Source organism: Siniperca chuatsi, linkage group LG6, assembly GCF_020085105.1.
Source record: "Siniperca chuatsi isolate FFG_IHB_CAS linkage group LG6, ASM2008510v1, whole genome shotgun sequence".
Classification (NCBI taxonomy): Eukaryota; Metazoa; Chordata; class Actinopteri; order Centrarchiformes; family Sinipercidae; genus Siniperca; species Siniperca chuatsi.
In genome coordinates, this window is record NC_058047.1 from 8,713,217 (window position 1) to 8,736,460 (window position 23,244).

General features: G+C 39.4%; 2 protein-coding genes across 11 annotated transcripts in view; both read left to right on the forward strand.

The window, feature by feature from the left end:
- Nucleotides 1-759: 759 nt before the first annotated feature.
- ak4 (adenylate kinase 4) lies at nucleotides 760-10,249 on the forward strand. Of its 2 annotated transcripts, XM_044201183.1 has the most exons (6): nucleotides 760-1,008; nucleotides 1,118-1,319; nucleotides 2,337-2,456; nucleotides 5,607-5,779; nucleotides 6,947-7,065; nucleotides 7,819-10,249. In XM_044201183.1, exons 2-6 carry the CDS (start codon nucleotides 1,178-1,180, stop codon nucleotides 7,943-7,945), a joined length of 681 nt encoding a protein of 226 aa, XP_044057118.1. In that variant the 5' UTR covers nucleotides 760-1,008; nucleotides 1,118-1,177; the 3' UTR covers nucleotides 7,946-10,249. The 2 variants fall into 2 exon arrangements, with proteins under 2 accessions (XP_044057118.1, XP_044057117.1); XM_044201182.1 differs by having other exon boundaries at nucleotides 761-1,319.
- Nucleotides 10,250-11,496: 1,247 nt separating this feature from the next.
- Nucleotides 11,497-23,244, forward strand: part of dnajc6 (DnaJ (Hsp40) homolog, subfamily C, member 6) — a 45,934-nt gene continuing 34,186 nt past the window's right edge. For 2 of the 9 annotated variants that reach the window (XM_044199713.1, XM_044199715.1), the window contains exons 1-3: nucleotides 11,497-11,841; nucleotides 13,148-13,215; nucleotides 16,238-16,382. In XM_044199713.1, the coding sequence (XP_044055648.1) occupies nucleotides 11,820-11,841; nucleotides 13,148-13,215; nucleotides 16,238-16,382 (235 nt within the window). In that variant the 5' untranslated portion in view covers nucleotides 11,497-11,819. Of the gene's footprint in view, nucleotides 11,842-13,147; nucleotides 13,216-15,716; nucleotides 16,383-23,244 lie in introns of those variants that run through there. The other 7 variants (XM_044199718.1, XM_044199716.1, XM_044199719.1 and 4 more) reach the window with 6 other exon arrangements.

The window sequence follows — 23,244 nt, forward strand, 5'->3', positions numbered from 1 at the left end:
TAATGCCATCTGTATATAATGTCCATAGTACCACTTGTAAAATATTTTCATAATACTCCTCTATCCTGCATTTATGCACATATTTTATATCCTGCACTTGCTTATTGCACTTCTGGTTAGACCTAAACTGTATTTCGTTACCTTGTACTTTATTGTGTAATGACAATAAAGTTTAATCTAATCTAATCTTTTGCAAACCAAATATCAATATTTTTATGGGGTCAGGTGACTGGCTTGTAATAAATTAGTGGCATGGCCTTTTGCCCCCCCCCCAAAAAAATCATTGTAACAAGCCCCAACATGTATTGAGGGTGGGATTATTTGATTTCCCACGGAAATCTTTGCAGTTTCAGATCAAAATAACTTTATATAAGGCTTCCCAAACAGGCTGCAACATGACAGATTTAGCCTTAACCTGCTGTACAGAAAGGCATGCCCTTACTATCCTAAACTTTTGATATGTTGCAGTGCAGTGAATTGGCTATGCAATTTTATTTTATTTTTGTGTTTTTGCTTGCTAGTATGAAGGAACACATTCTGGTCTTTCTACTTATGAGTTAGAACTATGTTTTCCTATGACGTCCATATGCTTGTAAAATATAATCAGGATTATCACAGTTTCCCCTCTCCTAAGGGAAACTATAGCCAGTGATTTAACAGACTACAGTTGTTGTTGTTGTTGTACACCACTTGTATATAAAAACTACAGTAACCAGTTTACCCCTTAAAGTTCGTGCGAGTCAGTCATCCGCATTTTTTCTGGATGATGTGCGCAGAAAAATAGGGCGTTGTGGCGACTCCCTCATTCATTCGCAGTAAAAAAGTCTCTGTTCTTAAAGACGTAGACGAGCGTAATGTATCCATCACAGAGCTGAAAGAAAAAAGGAAAAAGGCGTTTTGACTTGATCCGAGTAGTAATAGAGCAGGATAGTCCCAATGTGCGCAGAGACTGTGCTCTGCGTAAAGAACCGCAGACTCCAGAGATAAACTGAAATTTACATTGGCAAGGCACGTTTATAAACCATATTGGCTTTGGACCTGTTTGATCGCTCTTGCGTGCAACTGATTAGGTGTTTAATTAAAAGCTAATTTACTTAATTCTCTCGCGCACAAACAGGAACAACAACATTTGTGCTGCCCAGAGGTTTTACAGTTGCAGTCTTTGTTTGAGGAAGACATGGCCAAGTTGTTCCGAGCTGCTATCATGGGTCCACCAGGATCAGGGAAAGGAACGATATCCAAGAGGATTGCGCAAAGCTTTGGCCTGCAATATCTGTCCAGTGGCCACTATCTACGAGAGAGCATAACGGCAAATACAGGTAGGATATATCTGCTCATGTACTGTAGCCCAAACGTCAATACTGTGGTGCCAAGACGAAGAGCCAGTCTGCAGAAAAGAAGTTAATCAAACACGTCATTTTCTATGCTGTATAGGTGAATTTGACGATTCTTCAATTTTCTTCCCCTTAATATCATTATAATTGATACAAAAATTAAATCACAGCTGATTAACAATGGGGAGTTTGCAGAAGGAAGTGGGATGTGTGTATTTTCTGGTCCACATTTGTTTCCTAGAAGCTCATTTGAGAGTAAATCTTCATCCCTCTATCCAAACTCCAGAATACGAGACATTTGGATGACCGCAAACTTAATTTTTCTTTAGCCGATTTCAATCTAGTGTAGAGACTTAACTTGTCAAAGTGTCCAACCTCACAATGACTCAGTGTTATTCCAGTTAAAACACCTCTCAAGGTTTTTATTACAATTATTTCCCCAAACTTAAACCATTGATTGTGCCTTTAAACTTCTTCATTATAACTACCCAAATGGAATTAATTTAATTCCCAGCATGTGTCAAGCTCATGTATACTGATAATAAAATTGGAGTTCAGTTCAGAGAGCTTAAGTTAAAACATGTGTGCTTGGTTGCCATTACTGAATCCATTCAGTGAAGTTGTGACCTGCTGGTTAGGTTAACTAAGCCTTTTATTCACATAAACCAGTGAGTTCAGTAGGTGTGTTTGTTTAATGAATTCAGTGACTTGCATGAATATAGATTTAATTATCTACAGCAGGCTCCAGTTTCCAGTGTAATTTTAAATGAATATGATAGGAGAGGTTACAGGCCGGAGTTTGCAGTGACAGTTGTAACCATTTATTATCTCTGGTCAGATAGTTGCATTAACAAGATGCTCTTCAGTGGTAACAAGTGTGTTTTTTTGTATCAAGGCCTGGATAAGTTCAACAGGCCCTGAACTGTCTTGTTTTTGAATTTCAGAAGCAGGAAGCATAAACATACATATATTGACTATCTTCACCTGTCTGTTGTGTATCAGAGGCAGGTGTGCTGGTGAAGACCTACGTAGAAAGAAGCATGTTGGTGCCTGATCATGTGATGACCAGACTGATGCTGCCCAGACTGGAACAGCTGAGCGACCACAGCTGGCTGCTGGATGGTAAGAAAAATAGTGTTTTTTGTTTGTATACAGTCAGAGTGGATGGTCTTTACATTATTCTACTGATGCACTATGGTACACTAGCTTTGCATTCTTTTATCTTACAGCAGCCTCCATCCTTGTCTTGATCATTTCTAGTGAGGGAATATGTTTTTCATAAAGCAGCATCATGGCCAGTGGAGGGAACTGCCTGCCAGCCACCCCTTAAATCTGATTGGCCACCCCAGGTGCCACCCCCAAAATCCCCAGACTGATAGCCATGTTAGAGGCAGGCATTTTATACCCCTGAATGTTCAGAAACATGGCCCCCAAAGTGCTATATGCAGTGTCTCCTTTACTTGAGTCTGAGGAGTAAGTAAGTGGAAAAATACACATTACATTATCCTATATCTGTGGGTTAGTACTCTGGGATACTAAATCCAGTACCAGCAGGTCTGTACATGCTCCCCACTGTTATTCAACTTACAGAAGTCATAGAAGAAGGGTCAAAGCTCAAATCAAAGATCAAATATATCCTTTAAAAATGTTTTTGCCGTTAATAACAGGAGCTTCGACCAAGTTCCCTGTGCTTTTCTGTTCTCTATCACAAGTTTCACAATTCATAATTTATTCAGCATTCAGTGCCAAGCTTTCACTCAGTGAACTTTGTTACAACATTCATAAGTCAATTTAAAAAAAAAAGATTTATATGTCTTTCCTTATGGTGGAGATCAAGTCAATATGAAGTGACAAAACCTGTAGTAGTATTATTACATTCTACATTACATTACATACATACATTGTTCCTTTTTGTGAAGTACTGGTTGGAAATGGCCTCAGAAGTGTGTTAGGTTAGGAAGTTATAAAATACAAAACTGCATGTTTTTTCAAGTTTTGTCATATCATCTCGAGGAAGATGTTATCTGGTAACATATTTAGTCTGAGCCAATAGTAACATATGAGATGTCCCTTTTCAAGTTAAATATTATCCACTACCTTCAAGAGAGATGCCAAACATTGATGAAACAAACTGGTTGGTGCTTATATATGTTTAAACCTTGAAACATGATCACTAAACAAATAATTCTTGTTTAGCAAGAGAAGAGGGCAACCAAATCAAGGTTACACACACACACACACACACACACACACACACACACACACACACACACACACACATTGATATAATGCATTCCCTAGCCCTATACACTAACCCTAACCCTAACTCTAAAACCAAGTCTTAACCCTCAAACGCCCTTTAAACTTGTGGGGTCCAGCATTTTGGTCCCCACAAAGCTGTTGAACCCCACAAGTTTAGTGGGCTCTCAGTTTTTGGACCCCACTAATATAGTAAAACAAGCCCACACACACACGCATACACACTTGCCTCATTTATCTCTCAGTTCATCATGTTTATCTCATGACTCTGATAGACTTGGTTATTAGTGTCCACAGCATATTGGTTTGCATGGTATTCTTCACATTTGGGTTTCAAACGCATATGTCATAATTGTTCAATTTAACCCCCCCACCAACTAATACAGACACATCTACAGATAAAATATATATTCCCAAAATATACTGTACTATACAGTATAGACGTAATTTCTTGCCTGCTCCCTGTCTCTTTCCCTCTTGTAACTTTTGATTGGTGCTTCCCTCTCACTCATTTGTGGGCAGCATGATACTCTGGTGGTAAGAGAAATTTAACAGCTCTTAATTGACCAAACAAAGACACATACAGAGCGATTGCCAGTTTCTGCTCTAACACATAAAGAAGCAATAAACTGAAGACAAGCCCAAATACTTGTATACCAAACCATGCTAAAAAAAAAGTTTTGTGGTTTGAGGGAGACAATGGTCTTAAAACTAAAGGAACTACATTTACAGCAAGCTTGCCATGTGAACAGCCACCATGCTGAAGCATCCTTGCGCAAGACACTGAACACCTACCAACCCCACTGGTGCTGCTCTGTTCTGTAGGTCACTTGACTTCTGATCTCCCAGTAGAGTGGGGCAAGAGGAAAAATAATTTTCCCGTAGAGATCTCAGCAATGTAATTCAATCACAAGTCTCATAACAAAAGTGGAACAGAAGAGTAATTCTGCTTCTGTGCATCTACTAATGCTTTTAGCCTCGCTAGTGATGCGGCTCTAGGGATGGAAATGTTGGTCTGTCGGTCCAGACTGAAATATTTGAGCAACTATTTGATGGATTGCCACAAAATTTAGTACAGACATTCATGGTCCCCAGAGGATGAATGTTATTGACTTTAGGGATCCCCTAACTTTTCATCTAGCGCCATCAGCAGGTAAAAGTTTTCACTTATCCAGTATATATCTTAATATCTAATAGATGGATTGGCACAAATTGTATCCAGACATTCATGGCTCCCAGACGATGACTGCTAATGACATTGGTGATCCCCTGACTTTATCTCTTGTGTCACCAAGAGGTTGACTTTTGTTATTTTGAGTGAAATGTCTCGACAACTATTGGATGGATTACCATCCCCCTCAGGATGAATTGTAATAACTTTGGTGATCATCTGACTTTACCTCAAGAACCATCATACAGCCTCACAGAGCTGCTAGCGTGACTTTAGACTCTTGTCTACTGATGGTTCATCCAGGTCATGTAACTGAGAGCATTTTTTTTTTCAGTAAGTTCATTAACACATACATAATCTTGTTATTATGTCATCGCTACAGACCATTTCACTGGAAAACTCGAAACAGGTGGAGTCCAACTTTACTTGCTGTCAGCTACTAATATTAGCAAACTTTTACAGTAAACAGGAAATAAACTGTATGTATGAAACTGTGAAATGGCCTGTTATTCATGTACAGTATGTCTTTCTTATGTTATTCACTCAAAATGATAATCATAACTTGACAAATGCATATGCATCACAATATGAAATGTAGCTGCGAGAAAAATAAAGGTAGCTCACCTGGTAGAGTGTGCGCTCCAAGGCTGAATTCTTACTGCAGCAGCCTGGGTTCGATCCCATCCCGCGGCCCTGTGCTGCATGTCATCCTACCTCCCCCTTTCCTGTCTCTGTTCAAGAAAAAATATTTAAAAAAATAAAGGTCATACATCAATGTATAACACTTAACATAAGCTATTCCTGGTTGACGGTGCTTGACACATTCTCGCTTCTCTGTCTAGGTTTTCCCCGGACTCTGGCACAGGCCCAAGCTCTGAACAATTTGTATCAGCTCGACCTGGTCATCAGCCTCAACATCCCCTACGAGACTCTGAGGGAGAGGCTGAGCGACCGCTGGATCCATCCAACCAGTGGTAGAGTCTACAACATGGGCTTCAACCCGCCACGAGTGCAGGTCTCAAAAGTCTAGAAGTTACAGTGCTTTAAATATTCTGCTTGGCATTTAGAATTTTTTGCGGCACTTTATAGATTTTCTGGAGGACAATTTTGTCCTTTCAGTTTTTTCCCCACATGATTTGTGTCAGGGTGTTTTGAAGCTGGTAGGGATTTAACGTCTGGCTTCAGCAGGGTGGAAGCTCATCAAAATGAGAGACTGGAACCAGATGAAGTACAATCTCCTAACTCACTACCCTACCCTCCTGCACAACAACAACACTCCTACTGCTTGTTGTTTCACTTTACAAGGTCCTTGACCTAATTGACTATTTCATATCTTTCTTAACTGATCATGTTAAAATCAACTCAAATCTGTAATAATAATAATAATTATTTCTAAAATGTTCATCTTCATAGATATTGGATTTTTCTATGAACGTGAAGAAGTAATTCTAATTCTAATTTGTTAATTTAACTTTTTAACAATTTATTACTCAAGGCAGAGTGTCTTTATATGTCTGGAGGGGATCTTTAAATAAATAGAAATAAATGAAGTAATTACAGTAAGTGTGAATAAGTCTGGACGCTGGTATTTCTCGCCTCATATTCAGTGGAAGGCTATTCCAGAGCTTTTGGTGCCCTGACAGCAAATGTCATCTGTCTCCAGTATACCACTCACAGTATTTGCTACTTGACTGTGAGGTCATGTACCATTGGCATCAGTTTGCATGGCCTCACCAGAAGAAATTAGTCACATAATAAAGTTATTTTGCAGCATTTTTTCTTTATTAAACAGAATGCAGAATGCAGTACAAAATGGAGGCATTTTTATGTAACATGGGAGGAATTTGAAGCCAAGATATCACCATTACATGATAGCACCTTATGTTGACTATAACATTTTTGCATTAACAATGGCTGGAAAGATCAAGGTTCAAGCAGCGACCAGAAATCTTTACCAAATTTCATGGCCAATGTTGATGTTATGTTTTTGATATCTTTGTAATAGATGAACAAAAATATCCTGATATTGATACGGTAAAGACTGTAGGTATGTGTCTACCTGCAGTGTGATATTTATTTTAGTGTGTTGTGTTGTAATCCTGTGCTATGAGATTCCAGTGCATTGTCTTGAGTTGACCTTTGTTGCATTGTTGCATGTGTGACCTTGTGTTGCCTTCCTCAGGGTAAGGATGACATCACTGGAGAGCCACTGATTCAGCATGATGATGATAAACCAGAAGCCTTGATGTCCAGACTGAGACACTACAAAGATGTGGCCAAGCCCGTCATAGACTTATACAAGTCAGTAAATACTTAAACAAAGGCAGCCAGTAGTGTCAGTTCTTGATGTCAACATATGAAAATCAGATTGAAACTTTACTAAAATAGATAATCCATCAGAATAAACATTAACTGGTCTTTAGTTTTTCTAACATTATCACTGAAAATGATCATAGTAACATTATATTACGGAGAATTGAGATCTGGACGCTGAAAAGGGGTGCACTCATGTGCAATGTTGCACTTAGAAAATCAAACCCAGATGTCAGACGATAACAAAACATGGACGTCACGAAAGGGATTATGTGAATTCGGTAGTTTCTTACATTAAAAATGCTTTTATTTAGCAGTCACCTCTCAAGTCTTAGATGTTTTTCTGTGATAAATAGTTGATTATTTTATAACTAAGAAAGTGCGTTTACCTCTGTAGCCCGCTCCTCATCTCTGCTTGAGGCTAGCGGCTCAAGGTTATTAGGTCATTAGCCGCTACTAGCATAGCACACCCGAATCTCTGACAGAACTGTTGGTGGTTGAGTTGCATTGTGGGTAATGTAAGTGCCAGTTTTTGACAAGGAAAAAGAATGTGTGGACTAAGAAAGATGATATCTGGTTCTGCTACATCGATTTTGGCCATCATGAGTCCGACAATGTTATAGGAGTACAATGCTAAATTAACATTTCGAAACTAATTAGCAACATTCTGCCATTCAATCAATCGATCAATCAATATTTAAATTTTTACTTGTTTATTTGTTCTCTTATTTCTTCACTCAGGTCACAGGGAATCCTGCACTCATTTTCCGGTACAGAGACAGACCGGATTTGGCCTTATATCAACTCTCTCCTCAGCACCAAGATGCACATACAGCCATCAGATGCCTTCCAAACCCAGACACCCTGACACTACTCTGAATGAAGAGACCACAGGGAAACATCGGGAAGCTGCCAGAGGAAGTGGGGTGATGTTTCTACTTGCTGGCCTCAGCTTTCAGTTTCCTCAATAATAGTAAGATTTAAAGAGAAGGACACTGATCAAAACTGTAGTCATCCAACATGTTTGTGATTCAATTACATTTTTCAAATGAATGGTTGTATGCAACTGTTCCTCGAGCTTTACTGATTGTGTTGATTCCTGCATTATCATGGTCAAATGTTCAAGGCAATATCAAAAATGATCATTTTTGTAAATCAGAATTTTACACAAGCCTTCACCATCAAGCCATTTTTATTTTTTATTTTTTACAATTTTGTGTTTTTAGCTGCAATTGTACCAATTACCACACACTGAATTGAAATCATAGCTTATTCAGGGATGCAGTTAGAAGATTATAAACAGGAGAAAAAGTAAATAGAGAAGGAAGGATTCCCTTCATTGCAGCTCTCCATTTTTAAGATTTTATTACTAGAAACCAACAACAGAGGGGTAAGGTTACTCCAAGAATATTAAACCAAAAACCAAAATATTACAGCAGGTGTCTCACTCCAACATTAAATATATGATACCGAACAAAATGAATGTTATGAAAATAAAACTTTAATGAAAGCAGACACAGGAACTATTTCTTAAATAGTTATGTTTACAGATTTGATTAATTGCACTTTAAATTATAATCAAGCAAATTATGCCACATTGTTGCCTCAATGAATAATTTTAGAGTTAAACCCTTCAATTTCCCTTCAAGTACTTCATGACATTCTGAAACTGAAGAGTTGCAGTTTTCATTGAGCAGAATACACATAACAAAATCATTTTTATTAAATTCACCACAGCCTTAATTGACAGATTCACTGAGGGCAATACTGACATTATGCATTGTGTCATATCCAAAACCAAAATCAGTCTCGGATAGGTTTATTTGGGTCAGTTTTTTTCTGCACAACCAGTTTTTAATTATTTGGCTTTATCAGCTCAGTGTTTTCAGGATATATCCATCAATTATGCAAACAATGTGCACTGTATGAACTGCTATTCTTTACTTTTGTACTGGAATGCTGCAGAATATTATGCAATCTGCAACTGTTAACATGCTGGGCTGGTGTTGGACTGGTGCAAGAAGCCCTTATAATCACTCTACAGCACACTCTGTGGCTGGGATGAAGACCAATGCACAGAATATAGAGTGCCTTTGATGTTGTTACATTCCTTTAAATATGTAAGGTTGAGATTCAAATCATCAAAATGTCACAGATTATTGTTTATAAAATGAAATGTTTTGCAGTGTTTGTTCGACTTTTAAATACTGCTGGATATAACTTTTTGTCATTAACAGGGCACTTTTATGATCATGTACTTAAAGGTCTGTCTTGTTTTTCAGATTCTTTGAATGTAGAAATCACTGTTGCTGGGTGAACAACTTGTAAAATGTTAACATTTCATTTTATTTTTAAGTGATTGGTAAATGAGAATACTTTCTCACCTTACAGAATAGCTTGTGGTCCATCACCTAAAGTTAAAAAATGTCATATTTTCAACCAATGGCACAAAGAGAGTTTGCCTTTTACAATAACTTAAGCTCACTAGTGACTAAACCTGTGCAATAAAGACCGACAAATAGGTTTTAATTGTACTTTCCAGCTCTGTTAATGCTGGTTCTGCAATGTTTAAACTTTATAGTAAAATGTTATCACCTGAATTCATCATGAAGCCTCAAAATAGCAATGTACACTAATTCAGGGACTGGCCATAAGTAACCCACATCAACATCATTGCTTTTGAGGTAAAAGGTGCCTTATATAATTTTTTGTTGGGTGTTGGATGTTGTACAGATTGAAGCCCTTTGAGACAATGGCAGACCAAAGATACAAAAAGAAACACTGACTCCTTTATTCAATAATGTTTTTTTGCTTGAGTGACAATAGGATAACGTCTATGTATGCAAAATGCCAGCAACTTGTCAATGTCTCAGTGGCCTCAGCTAAAGTATGAAAACTATAGATGTTAGGTTGATAAAGTGGGGGTGTGTCTAAATGGGATGAGTCTGTAGGAGTTGTCTTTCTTACAGCATATGATTTACACTTTGGTTTCATGTTGGGGAGCAACAAGCGCCTGGATGCTCAGTGTGTGTTGTTGAATGAATGGGTAGGGTGTGTTAAGTTGTACATGACCACACCCAACTGCTGTTGTGTAACACCACAGTGGATTTTTTCTGAACCATGCTGTCCAAACATGTTACATTACCAGAACAATAAAATTATTTTCTCATGGTCTTTGTATATGATTAAACCCATACTTGTTGCAAAACAAAATGCACCAACTGTACATGTACACATCTGAATTGCATCTGAATTACTGTGTCTTATATTCAGCTAATATTTTGTGGGGGACCACCAGCTAATTCATACTGATTTGGTTGGGTGTAGACAGATTTCTTTATAGGTGCTTTTAACATTTATTTCTCAGTCCAAACATGCTGTGAACAAGAGGGCAGTGTAACCACAAAAAGCCAAAAACATGAAACATTATTTAATTAGTTTTATACACAAACGTTTTTTGTGTTTTAAATAATTAAAATGACTTTTCAGATAGGCTAGGTCATGTTTTGATTTTTACTGGTGGTCTGCCTGGTTGAAACTACACAACGTGTATTTTTATAACTCTGAAGACTCTCTGAATATTCACTATAATCTATGGCTATTACACGCTTTATGTTTCTTTTTTATTTCTTTCCTTCCAGCAAACAAAACATAAAAATAATAGAAAGGCTTTGCTCCTCCCCTCTTTGCTCCTTGATCTTTCGTGCCATGTGAGAAAAACAGGAAGCAGCAGGAGGGTGTGCTAACTTGTACTAAACACAAAAGCTATGGTGTATATTTAAAACACACACAAATACACGCATGCATGCACATACATAGGAAGGCTGTCTATATCCCCTCCTCTCTTCTCTAATCCTCTCAGATCTGTAAATAAACCCCATGTGCATTAGATCTTGCTTAGACCTGCTCAACTGTCACGGATTATGCCTGCAGTCTCATCTGCTGTCTTTACCTTTGACAGAAGGTGTAGCGCTGTCGTTTGTGAACAATCATGCAGATTTAGATTAGGCATAAAAAGAAGTCTATTATCTCAGTGTGCAAAACCTGAAATGCAGCGCAGTTGGTGTATTTCACGTTGTTTTTAATCGCCTCATGATCCTTGTTCTTATGGGGACCTCTACTGTAGGAGAGTGGTGCTCAGCCGTTTTGTGACCTGATAAAATTATTTAATGAGCTCTTTAATCTCTTAATAATTCTTGTCCTATTGTTGCATATCACCAGTGCCGTGTTTCGCGATTACTGCAGTTCTCTTTTGTGAGTAGGCCTAAAGAGATTTCATGCAGCAAATTCACAGGCGCTCATTACAGGCAGCCTGTTTCTGAAGTCCATCCCAGGTTTTACCAGGCTGGCTCAGCCCCACTGCCAGCTCAGGCAGGATGCGCTGAGCGGCGCAGTTTCTACTGTACAGATTCACGAACATCCAATCTCCCTTGTGCTGTCTCGATAAGGCTCATCCACAGTATTTACATATCTACCAATCGCCTTCGCAGGACCTTGTTTGTTGCTCATATGCCAATATGTGATTATATGATGATGCCGTATCCTGGTGCTGCCTGTGTAAATTTACCGACAGGTTAACTGGGAGCTACCGGGGAATCCTTGTAGGACAGTGTGTCTCACAGGACGTTTAACGCTTTGACCTTTGACTGGCAGCGAATGACAAATCAAAGGTCGGTGTCTGTGAGCGGAGCCGTGGTTCAGAGCGCATCTCCACCACGGCACAAGACGGTGCTCCCGGGAGAATGGTAGAAAGCGGTCTGAAAGGTAATGTCATCTGCAGGATTCTCCGTTTTTACTCATTTGATGTGATTCATGAGGCACGTTTTATTGGCTTGGTCTCTCTTTTGCATCTCGAACCAGGCAGAGAAGGAGAGAGAGAGCATCCTGATCTGTGTGTGGTTGTTACATAATACCAGGCAACCTCTGGAAATTGACAGCACTTCCCCCCCACCCCACCCCCACAGTGCATCTCTGCGCGGTGGACAGCGAGCTTATCATCAACATGCACTTGTTCTACGGGGAAATACTCTGTTTGTTCTCACTTAGGAGAGAAATTCATCTAAAATCACAAATGTGTCTCTCAGGGCCTCTATGTGGCTTCATGCGCACACGAGCATCATGAATGACATCATTTGGGTTATTTTTGTTCAGGAGGTGTCGATTTTTTTTTTCACATAGCCTATGTGTAATGAGACATTTTCCTGTATGATAATTACTGCTACGGTGGCTTTATCCTTATGATGCATGACATCCCCAGAACTAGACTGAATTAACAATAAGAAGGTTTCCACTTCAGCTGGATTTTTCTGTCAGCTGATGAGCTCGGTAACGGCATTTCAGGACACCAGTTAAAGGCACACAGCACTCTGTCCGCAAATCGATTTAATATTTTAAGAGGACAGTTAAAAAAACAAAAAAACATATATCCTAGGTATTATGGCATGTGGACGTGATTGATGTCTCTTGCATCTTGATCATCAGTAGGCCTATTATCAGAATCACCATCTTCATCATCCAGGACGGGCTCTAAATTGAGAGGAAAGCTCCTCTCTTGTACTGTCCAATAGAAATCGTCACGTCACCACCAGCGTCACGCACGTCACGTGAGCACCTTAACACAGCTTGGTTTGGTTTCATGTTCTGATCATCAGACACTGAGTCAGGCCCCTTTTGCTGCCTTCACAGCAAATTATGTAACTAGAAATACATCAATAATCAACACACAGGATTATAACTTGATAAATGTATTTTTCATTTCATTGTGTCTTTAAAGCATAGCATCTAACTTCTAAATGAATAGATTATTGTATTTGTAATGCCTCTGTTTATGGTGCATTTAAAAGAGCAGGTGTACAAGGGGTTTAAGTCTTTTTTATGGTTGAAGGCAGGGACTTAGAGTAGGTACACAGGTGGAGAGTCTGTGCCGTGCTCAGCACCATTTCAACGGGATACTGCTGATGAACACTGTGATCCTCCAGTTTTCAGTCCCTAAAGTAGGCCGCATTGTTTTTCTATGAAGACACATAGCAGCCAGTGTGTATCTGTTATGTTTCGGTTTTCTACCACACAGAACAAGAATCCTTGGATTACAAGCCCAAACCCTTTTCACAGATTCAAGTGCACCGTCTGTCTTGTCAGGTTAGTCCTACAGCTGATCCAGCAGATTCCTGGATTCTGCTTTAACTGCTATGGGGATAATCATTAATCCTCAATCTATCCTTGAGAATGGTGGTAAAAAACCAATGAAAATAGTGACACTGCTTCTTTTAACATACAAGGCTATAGTCAGTATCACATTACAGCAATGCCATAAAACAGTTAAAATGGCGCTGAGCATTGCATTTAAAGGGTTTTCAGGGATTCTTAAAAGAGAGATGTAAATGAATGCCTCAAAAGTCATCATAGTCTTTGGTTTGTTTTGTACATAAGAGCAACTTAGAAAGCCTGTCTCACAGCAACCCTGTTACTACTACAGGTCACTAAGGCAAGTGCTGCACTAGCATAAATGTTTTGTTGTGAGCCAGTTGCCCATATTTATGCAATGGTTGCCCAACTCCCATAAGGGTTAAACTAGGATCCATAATACACTGCCTAGAAATGTTGTTAATATCAGAGGTCTCATATAGGCCAACATATTCTTCTACGAGCTTTTTTATGCCAAGTCTTCAATGTTGCTCAAGTTGGAAGATATAATTTTTTCTATATTTTTTTTCAAGGCTGCAACTAATGATTATTTTCATTATTGATTAATCTGCTGATTATTTTCTCAATTAATTTATTAATATTTTTGTCTATGAAATGTCTAAAAAAAAAACCAGTCAAATATATCCATTACAATTTCCCAGAGCCCAAGGTGATATAGTCACGTTGCTTGTTTTGTTTGGCCAAAACCCAAAGATATTCAGTTTACTATCATATATGACAAACCAGAAAACCAGCAAATCTTCACATGTGAGAAGCTGGAACTAGTGAATGTCTGGCTATTTTGCTTGAAAAATGACTGACATGACTGTCGATGGACTAAACAATTAATATACTAATTGTTCCAGCTCTTTTTATGTGTTTGATTGGGTTTGTCGTGTAAACCTCTGATCGTGGCAGAGATTGTGATGTCCTTCTAAGCGCCTACTTGCTGTATCCTAATCAGTCACGCTCAGAAGGACATTAAGGGGTAAATATTGGTAGGAACCGTTAGGAACAAGACAGGAAGCTCCGTTGCAACAATGGAGCGGCAGCACTTTGCGTCTGGTTATGGTGGGGGTATCGTTCCTCCCTTTCGGACATTCCGTTCCCGCTGTGCTTTGAGCTCCCGTCTGCTCTCCCAAAAGAGTTTCCCAGGCTCATGTCCTCTTTTCAGAACCATGCAGGGTTTCCGTTGCCAGGGGACAAGGCCAAAGAAGGAAGCATGCCATGCCATCAGTGGTCAGAGTTTTGTCCTGCATGGATCCAGGGTCATTACACAGCTAAAATTACAAATTTGGAGCTAAAATTAAAAATCTGTCAGATTTGAATTACATTACAAAGAGCCTATTAACATTCAAGGCTGCTACTAGTCATGTAGAGGCTGAGAAAACTCCCTGTAATGCAGAGTGAGTTTCCTTTTTCTGACAAAGCATGGTGCTGTTGTCTTGCAGTGCTGACTACAAGACTCCTCTTATTTAAATCTTTTATTATGACAAGGCTAAGGGTCCTCATTCATTTTCAGTACAGGACTCAAGTGAGAAATGTGCTCTATTATGGGCCCAGACTCATAATTTGCTCCTTATTTATACCCAAGAAAGCAGGTCATAGCAAGAGAGGCTTTTATTTCTCTACACGTTCTCCCTGAGGACTTTCTTCTGTTTCAGTAAATGACACTGCAAAGTTTACTTTTTAGCACACTTTAAACCATTATCACCTGTAGTGCAGTCATGGTTACAGCAGACACCAAGCATGATACATCTATGATGCATCTGTCGTACATTTAAGTGGAACAGTTACTTTGATCTACTTTAAAAATGAAATGATTTGTTGTAATCAATTAATGATTTGAGTCACTTTTAAAGCTAAAATGTCAAACATTTGCTGGCACCAGTGAGTAGTTTCTGCTTTTCTCTGTTTTATATTATTGTATATTGAATATCTCTTATAATTGAGACAAAATTTGCAATTTAAAGACCTGAACCTGAATAATTTTCAGATCAATTTATAATGAAAATAATTGTCAAAGCCTACTTAATTCTTCAAATTGTGTAATTAATGCAGGCAATATTCAATGAAAACAACATATAAGACGCACTGTGGAACACTTGACATCTACATAGGACAATCATAATTGGCTAGAAGCCCATAGGCATTTTGAAAAGAGCTTAAAGGGGAAATCCACCCATAACAGGAACATTGTGACAAAATTGGGATCCCACTCATTTTATATAGATTTACATGTGAGCAAATGTAATGACGTCACATGTGAGAGTCATGGCTTCACAACCAGAGACAACTATAAGCCTGTATTGGCATTGGTGTCACTGTGATATTCCCATAATACACTGATGGGAATTATAGTGTGTTAGTGGTGCTTAATAGTGAGTGTACTGTGACATTTTTTAACTTCATGATATCCTAATATATTTCTATAGGACCTTATTTTTGTAGTTTTTCTTTACATGAAAATGTCCTGTATTGATCAGCTATAGTCGTATTCACAACTACTGATTAGAGTATGTGAATAATAGGTGCAGCAATAACATTAGAGGATTGCGTGTTGGGGTGGATTTCCCTTTTACTCAGTCGGGGACTACAGCCACAGCAGCAACAGCAGCAGCGTCGTAGTAAAATGCGGTGCTGCTGAGAAAAGAGGAAGCGATAGACAGAAACAGACAGAGAGAGAGAGAGAGAGAGAGAGAGCATCCGGCAGAACATTTCTTTCCACAGAGAACAGAGGAGACCGGTCGTCCTCTCCTCCTCGGACATGTGGTGCACCCAGCAGCAGCAGCAGCAGCAGTAGCAGCACAGGCAGCAGCGGCGGCTGTGGCGGTGTGTGGCGGCGACGGCGCGGCGTAGCCTACTACGTCTTTGGGGCTTCTTTTGTCTTAAATTCCTTTTTTTGTGTCCTTCGGTAATGAGCTTACTGGGGGCCTACAAGAAAAAGACCAGTTACGATGGCTATGAATCTTTGCAGCTGGTCGATAGTGGCGGAGATAGCTTCTGTATCGGCAGAGGGAGCAGCAGCGGCAGCACCACACTCGCAGGCTCCATAGCGGCCACCCTTGGACCGAAGGCAGGCCCGCTGAGAGAGGAGGACTGCAGCACCATGGACAGCTCAGGTAAGAGTCCCCACCGCCTCCGGCAACTGGGATGGCGATTGTACGCTGACGTGGAGAGTGCTTGAGTAAGATGTGATGACTTTACACAGTATTAACGTGGCCTAACAGTAGTGAAAGTAGCCTATACAATGATGCTATGCACCTCCCGGAATCCCCTCCAGGGCTCATAGTGGCTCCCAGACCCCACCTCAATGGCCATATTGGGTTATTGTATGCAGACCAGATTATTACATGACTAGTAGGCTACCATTGGTTTTCTGTAAAATCGTCTGCATTATGTGTGTTCTTACATGAGGTGCTGCCCACTCCTATACATCGTCCTATAAGGGAAACAAATACTAATACATTCAACATACAATTTAGACTAGACTTAAAGGTTTAGATGCTTTAGATTTGTAAAGTATCAAAACGTCTGTTCAGACATTCATTTTACATATATTTTGAATGTGGATAATATTTTAGATAACATGCACACATAGCACACAATACTCTATTCCAGTGTCCATAATATATTAAAATGTGTAAAATATGGAAGCATATGTATACAAACAAATTTTCCAGCCAATTTTCTGTGATATCTTCCATGATGTCCACATTTCATAGCCTATTTACTTTTTTATATGGGCTTAAATGTGAAATTGCACATCACTAGTCAGTAGAATAAATCCTGCTTCAGTTTAAGGCAGCAGCATACTCTCAGTTTAGAAGTTTAGTCAATTGGCCATGAATGATGGATTGTAAGCCTAATGTATCCCATTAAAACAAAAAAAACGTGATCTTGAATGATAAAGGCACATGCTATAATCCATCTGTTTATCATTAATCTAATGACAAATCCCTGACATGCTTTATTGAATTCAGTCAGAATAACTCATTTATTTTGACACTTTATCCTCACTGAGATCAGTTCTGTCTGTCTGTAAAAGAGCCCCTTGAGGAGAATAAAATTTTATGATAGCTGATGTTACTTCTGCTACTGCGACCATTGTTGCTGTCACTACTACAATTACTACTGCTATAACTGTTACTACTATTACTACTTAGTTTTTATTTATGTGTCATGCCAAACATTTGGCCCATCCCATATGGGATTACAAGATGTCACTATTTAAACATAAAAAACCCACCATGTACAACATGTACTTCTATATAGTTTCAAGTATCATCTTTATGTGATTTTTTCCCCCAAGTAAATTGTACACTGAATAGCAGATGAAAGAAAAGAAATGCAACAAGCCTAAATTTTATCCTGATAAAGGGCTATCTCAAAGTAACTGGCTAATTTAAATGTTTAACAACCAACTCAGTGTTTGTGCATCATCCATGTTTACAAAATCATTGTCTGTTTTTATCTTAAACTACAAGGAACTTTCATTTTGTTTTGACTCTAGTGGCCCCTGTGGACAAAAGTGGTAGTGTTTACACCGCCTCCGGTTGTAAAGCTCTTGATCTGGATAGCGCGTTTGTTTTGGAAGCGAGTGAAAGAAAGTTATTTTTAATACTATTTTTATTTTTTGAACACAGCTGTTGTAGCAAGGAGGTAATGTATCTATCTGTGGCTATGTAAGATTAATAACTGTAATATGACGATGATGAAACAAAGTAAACTTTGTTTTAGTACCATTCATCCACTTAGGTTACATGTTATCCTACAACTAACAGATTTGGTTGCACGATAATAGTAATTTTGTTGAGAAAGCTAAAGTTATCAACATTCCCTAGTAATGTCATGTCTTCATAATAATAAGCCAACAGCTAGATATAGCTCGGTAGCTTGTGTTTTCGCTCGTGCTCTATCACTGTCCCTTTTTCTCTTTGATTATTCTGCCCCAGTATCAGCCATAACCACAAACTTTAACGTCAAAATTAAAATTCTCTAAAGAAAAATCTCCTCCTGCTTGATTTTAAAGGTCCAGTGTGAAGGATTTAGTGGCATCTAGCAGTGAAATTGCAGCTTGCAACCATTTCAATACCGCTCGCATCACCCTCCCCTTTTGTTTGTTTGTCCGTTCTGTAAAAAAAAAAAAGTGCAACATGGCGACCTCCGTGGAAGAGGACCCGCTCCCTCTGAAGACAAAAACGGCTTATTCTAAAGTTATTAAAACACAATGATTCTTATTTTTAGGTAATTAAACACTAATTAAAACATACTTATAAATATCATATTCCGTTTCTGCCAAAAGCTCCTCCTAAATGTTACACACTGGACCTTTAACTGGCTCTTCCAGTCTGCGTGTCGTAAATCGTTTCGTCTGATTTCTCGGGGAATCAGACCCGGTGATAGGCATTTAGAATTCCTATGTGGAAATAGCCAATCTTCTCGCTTATGGTCTCGTTTGCTTATGCAGGTCATGTAAAGGCATCAGTATTAAATTGAGAGTTTCATAACCAGTTAAAACTCCTTGTAGTATGTTTAAAGCATTGTGCAGTTTCCAGTAAGAAGGACAATAGTCCAATAAAATTACAACTACGATAACTATTACTGCCAATATTACAACATAATAACAGTAATTATAGTATTTGCAGTAAATGAAGGCTAACAGGGAAGTCTGTTACTTTGGGTGTTTAAAGTTAAAGTTGGAGCCTGCCCTGTGTTCACCTCACTGCAGTGCTCTGTGGAGTCAGTCAGCCTCCAGGGATGAACACTTGTGTGAAACAAAAGATGCAGAATGAGGAGGGTCAATCAGGAAAGGGGATTGGGGTTGGTGATGGGGAGGGTGAGGTGGGGGTGCGGTGGTGGGCTCCAGTGTCAGATGTCTGCTTACTGATGGTCTCTTTTATGTATGTGTGTGCCCGTCCCTGTCTGTGTGTGTCTATGTATCCATCTGTCCCATTCACACAAAGCCTGATATTGAGGGGTAAAGGTTGGCACTCTAGAAGGAGGGAGACACATTCAAACAAACCATTGATCTTTCTGGCAATGCCAAGAGCTCTCTGTTCTGTTGATGTCTCGCTCTGTCTTCCTGTGAGTGGCTGGGCTCTCTGCTGCTGTGTTACCTGATGGAGCCTGTATCAGAGCCTTCCCTGGTGTCTGTATTAGCAAGGTTTGTCACTGTAACTGGCTCACCAGTCTGCACACTCCCACATCCATCTGGCCACAGAGAGAGATTGGCACACAGACCAGCTAACAGACAGATAGGCAAGCAAACGGGGAAACTCACACAGGAATGCAGAGAAATAGATACAATGTAAAATAGAGACAATGCACATCATATACGGCAGAGCTGAAATGTAAGGAGCAAAGGTACGGTTCATTCACACTGCGGACATAATGGATTTATACAGCATTGTACTCAGGATGGGAAGATGATACAACATAGTAGACCTAGTTGGACAATTAAAAGTAAATAAACAAAGAGCTAAATTAATCTTTTATATTGTTTAGAGATGACCAAATAGAGGCCAGTTATTGAAGAAGGTGTCAATGCATCCATTTGGAAATGGGACTGAAGAAAACATTGATTATGTTGACTGTATGACCTGTTTTTTTTTTTTGCATATATAGCCTAATGCTAGCAAGTTAGCAGTTAGGTATTTTATATTTCAAATTTATATTTGTCTCCAAACACGCTAGGTCTAACCCACTATAGACCAGTGGTTCCAAACCTTGGGGTAGGGACCCCTCTAAGGAGATGCAAAATGAACAAGGGATCACAAGGTGATTTCTGGGACAGCAAAGAGGAACAATATCATTAAAATTTACATTACTTTTTTTTTTACTTTTCTCTGAACTTTTCTTATTTTTGTGAAATACTGGAAAGTTTTATCTCTTTGGGGCTCAGTTATTCTAATAAAGCAGTCTGACAGGTTTAGAGGAGAAAATCACACTCACAACTCATAGACAACTCATAGATCGCTTGCAGACACTGCTTCATTATGAAATACACTATTTTAAAGATTAAGGCTGAAGATGACTGATGGTTTTAGGCACCGAAAAGGAAACATGAAAAGTTCAAGTTCATCACACTTCATTGCATTAGCGATTGTAACCTATTAGCCCGGACTCATCTTCTAACTAGGGCATCAGGAGCAAGGTCAATCTTCAACATGATCTCTAGCACTGCTAATGTCTCAACAGCATTACTTTACATATTTTGCTGTGAATAAGGCAGGTGTCTCCCTCTCTCTGTGGCCTTGTTTATATTTTGATTGATAGTAGTAAAACCAGCCTGACTCTCAAAGTGATGGATTCAGTTTGTTATGCAGCGATCGACTGCAGTTTTGGGGCGCCCTGGTGGACTATAGTGGTTAAGGTGCTGACCATGAACTGCCACATCCCTGGTTCGATCCGTCTGGGAGCCTTTATTCCATCTCGTTCTCCGTCTCTCCCTCCCCTCATTCCCTGTCATCTTACTACTGTCACTTTGTCAACACAAATTAATCAGACCTGTCACATTTGATGGCAAGAACAAAAACCCTATACCTTACTCATAGAGGGTAAACACATTTAAGAGCTCGATTGGACACCGCTTATATCAAGGAGAATCATAATCAATCTACTTTGAAGAACGCTTACACCCAAGTAACAAACAAAAGTAGTCTTGCTTTAGGATCCAAGGCCATGTGCTTGGTTCTCCATAGTTAAAAACTAGGCTAAGCATTTTGAAATCAATGTGAAACCTTTTGAAGTTAAGAATTTCAGACCATTTATTAAAAATTTTGTTGAACTAGTTCACTGTTAGCTTGCACCTACATGTACAGTTTGTCACAGCTTTTACCAATGTGACAAGCTTTTAGCGGCCTGTAAGAGCTTGCTTGCCATTCAAAGCAGTGGAATACTCCTCTGTTTAAGCTGTATAGTAGATGATTAATCATACAGTCTTTGTCTCATCAGCAGCTTCTATAATTAAGCTGATTAGAGTCCGGGTTTATGCCACAGTCATTCAGGTCCAGGACACAACAAGGCCCAGCACAGTGTAGTAGCACTCAGATCGAGTGCGGTGCAGTGTGTTGGTCAAGCTTTATTGTTGTGTGCATGCGTCTGTGTCATTCACGCCAAGCCGGATATTGAGGGAGAAAGGTTTAGGTCTGTAGGAGGAGGGAGACATATTCAGACAGCCCACTGATCCCTCTGGACGTAACTAGAACTGTCTTTCTTTTTTCTTTTCCACTCCCTCAGGCATCTCTCTCTCTCCCTCTCTCTATTTCTATTGGTTGACTCTGAAAGCGATAGGAGGCGGTTGAGGAGGGAGGAGGGGTGAGCTATTGGCCTGGTCTTGTTTTTGTGGAACAGCTCTCCCTGTAGTGAGATTTCTTTGAAGCACGTTTTTTTGCTTTCATCATCACAGATGCCTCTTTACCTGTGCATGTATCTAAACAGGAGTGGCAGATCCAGGTTGAACTCATATACCTCCTGATTTCAAGGCAAAGCAGGATCCAGATTTTACTAACACATCCTGTCATGCTCACTGGCTGAGAAATTTGCATAGTAAGGAGACTAAAAATAGACCAAAATTTACTGGCGAAATGACAGTGTTGCCTGACGAATGCAAGGGGAGCATTTCAGTTTGTATCCCACAGTACAGACATGCTCAATATGGCTACCATATTAAAGGAATAGTTGAACATTTTGGGAAATACACTTACTCGCTTTCTTGCAGAGGGTTAGATGAGAAGATTGATACCACTCTTATGTGTGTACGGTAAATATAAAGCTACAGCTAGCAGCTGGTTAGCTTACCTTAGCATTAAGACTGGAAACAGGGGCAAACAGCTATCCTGGCTCTGTCCGAAGGCAACAAAATCCACCTTCAGACTTGGATTAAACAAACAATATATAACATGTTAATTTGTGAGCTTTAGAGTTTTAGAGATGCTAGCAGGTGGATTTTGTTACTGTTGGACAGAGTCAGGCTTGCTAGCTGTCTTTTTGCTAAGCTAAGCTAACCAGCTGCTGGCTGTAGCTTCATATTAGTGCATAGACATGAGAGTGATATTGATCTTCTAATCTAACCTGCGGCAAGAAAGTAAGAAATACAATTTCCCAAAATGTAGAACTATTCCTTTAATGGTTTAATGGTGATTGTATGGAATTAGCTAAGGATATAATCAACAAATTAAATGATTTAGAAGTGAATTCAGTCAGCAGTTGAGTTAACAGGGTTATTCTCTGTATTTTAGGCAGAACATAGTTTTTATTGGAGAGCTCAGCCTTTGCTGCAAGTTATCCTATCTTTCTTTTTCTCTTACCAAGTGTTGACACTCTACTGTATAGATAAATAAAGATGAAATGACCCATGCACACACAAAAATGTCACCTCAAAAACCAGAGGACAGTACATCAGAATGTTATAACGAGGCCTGCTCTCAGCTATAGGTTGAAAGGTTTAAAGGCACAGATGTGATAATGTCAGTGGTGCAGAATTAGGCTTTAATTCTTTTTTGGTCCTTTTATTATGTGTTTCAGTGCTTGTGTTGTCATGTAAAAACCCTGTCACTCCAGTTTTAGTGGTTTACAGGTATTCATTTCAGTTGAAGAAATTTCACAACATTGGGCTCAAGGCGGGGACACACATTACAGCTGTGGAGCTGATTATAAATAGGATTTGGGCGTGATGACTGATCGGACCAAGTTGAACCGGGTCTGCTCCAGTCTGGGTCAGTTGGTGCTGACAGTCAGCAGATAAAATTGTGAAGTGTGTGATATGTAAAAGTTCTGATCTAAAGTCTTCAGATCCAGTTGCAGCCAGTCGTTCTCATAAAGATAAAAAAAAAAGTATTTGCGACTGGCATCTGCAACCACTTTCACTTGTGTGTCTCCTGAGGGAGACATACTGGTAAATAAACTAAAGAAGAAGAATGGCAAAAAGGTTTGTGGTGTGGGAGTGCACTGGACAACTGAAATGGAGGATCTCACCCAAAC

What these genes read in the sequence shown, in the direction of transcription:
- ak4 (XM_044201183.1), top strand. Translation starts at nt 1,178, where the DNA reads ATGGCCAAGTTGTTCCGAGCTGCTATCATGGGTCCACCAGGATCAGGG. An exon ending in CCACAGCTGGCTGCTGGATG is followed by an intron (nt 2,457 to 5,606) that starts GTAAGAAAAATA and finishes TTCTCTGTCTAG; the next exon opens with GTTTTCCCCGGACTCTGGCA. An exon ending in CCCGTCATAGACTTATACAA is followed by an intron (nt 7,066 to 7,818) that starts GTCAGTAAATAC and finishes TTCTTCACTCAG; the next exon opens with GTCACAGGGAATCCTGCACT.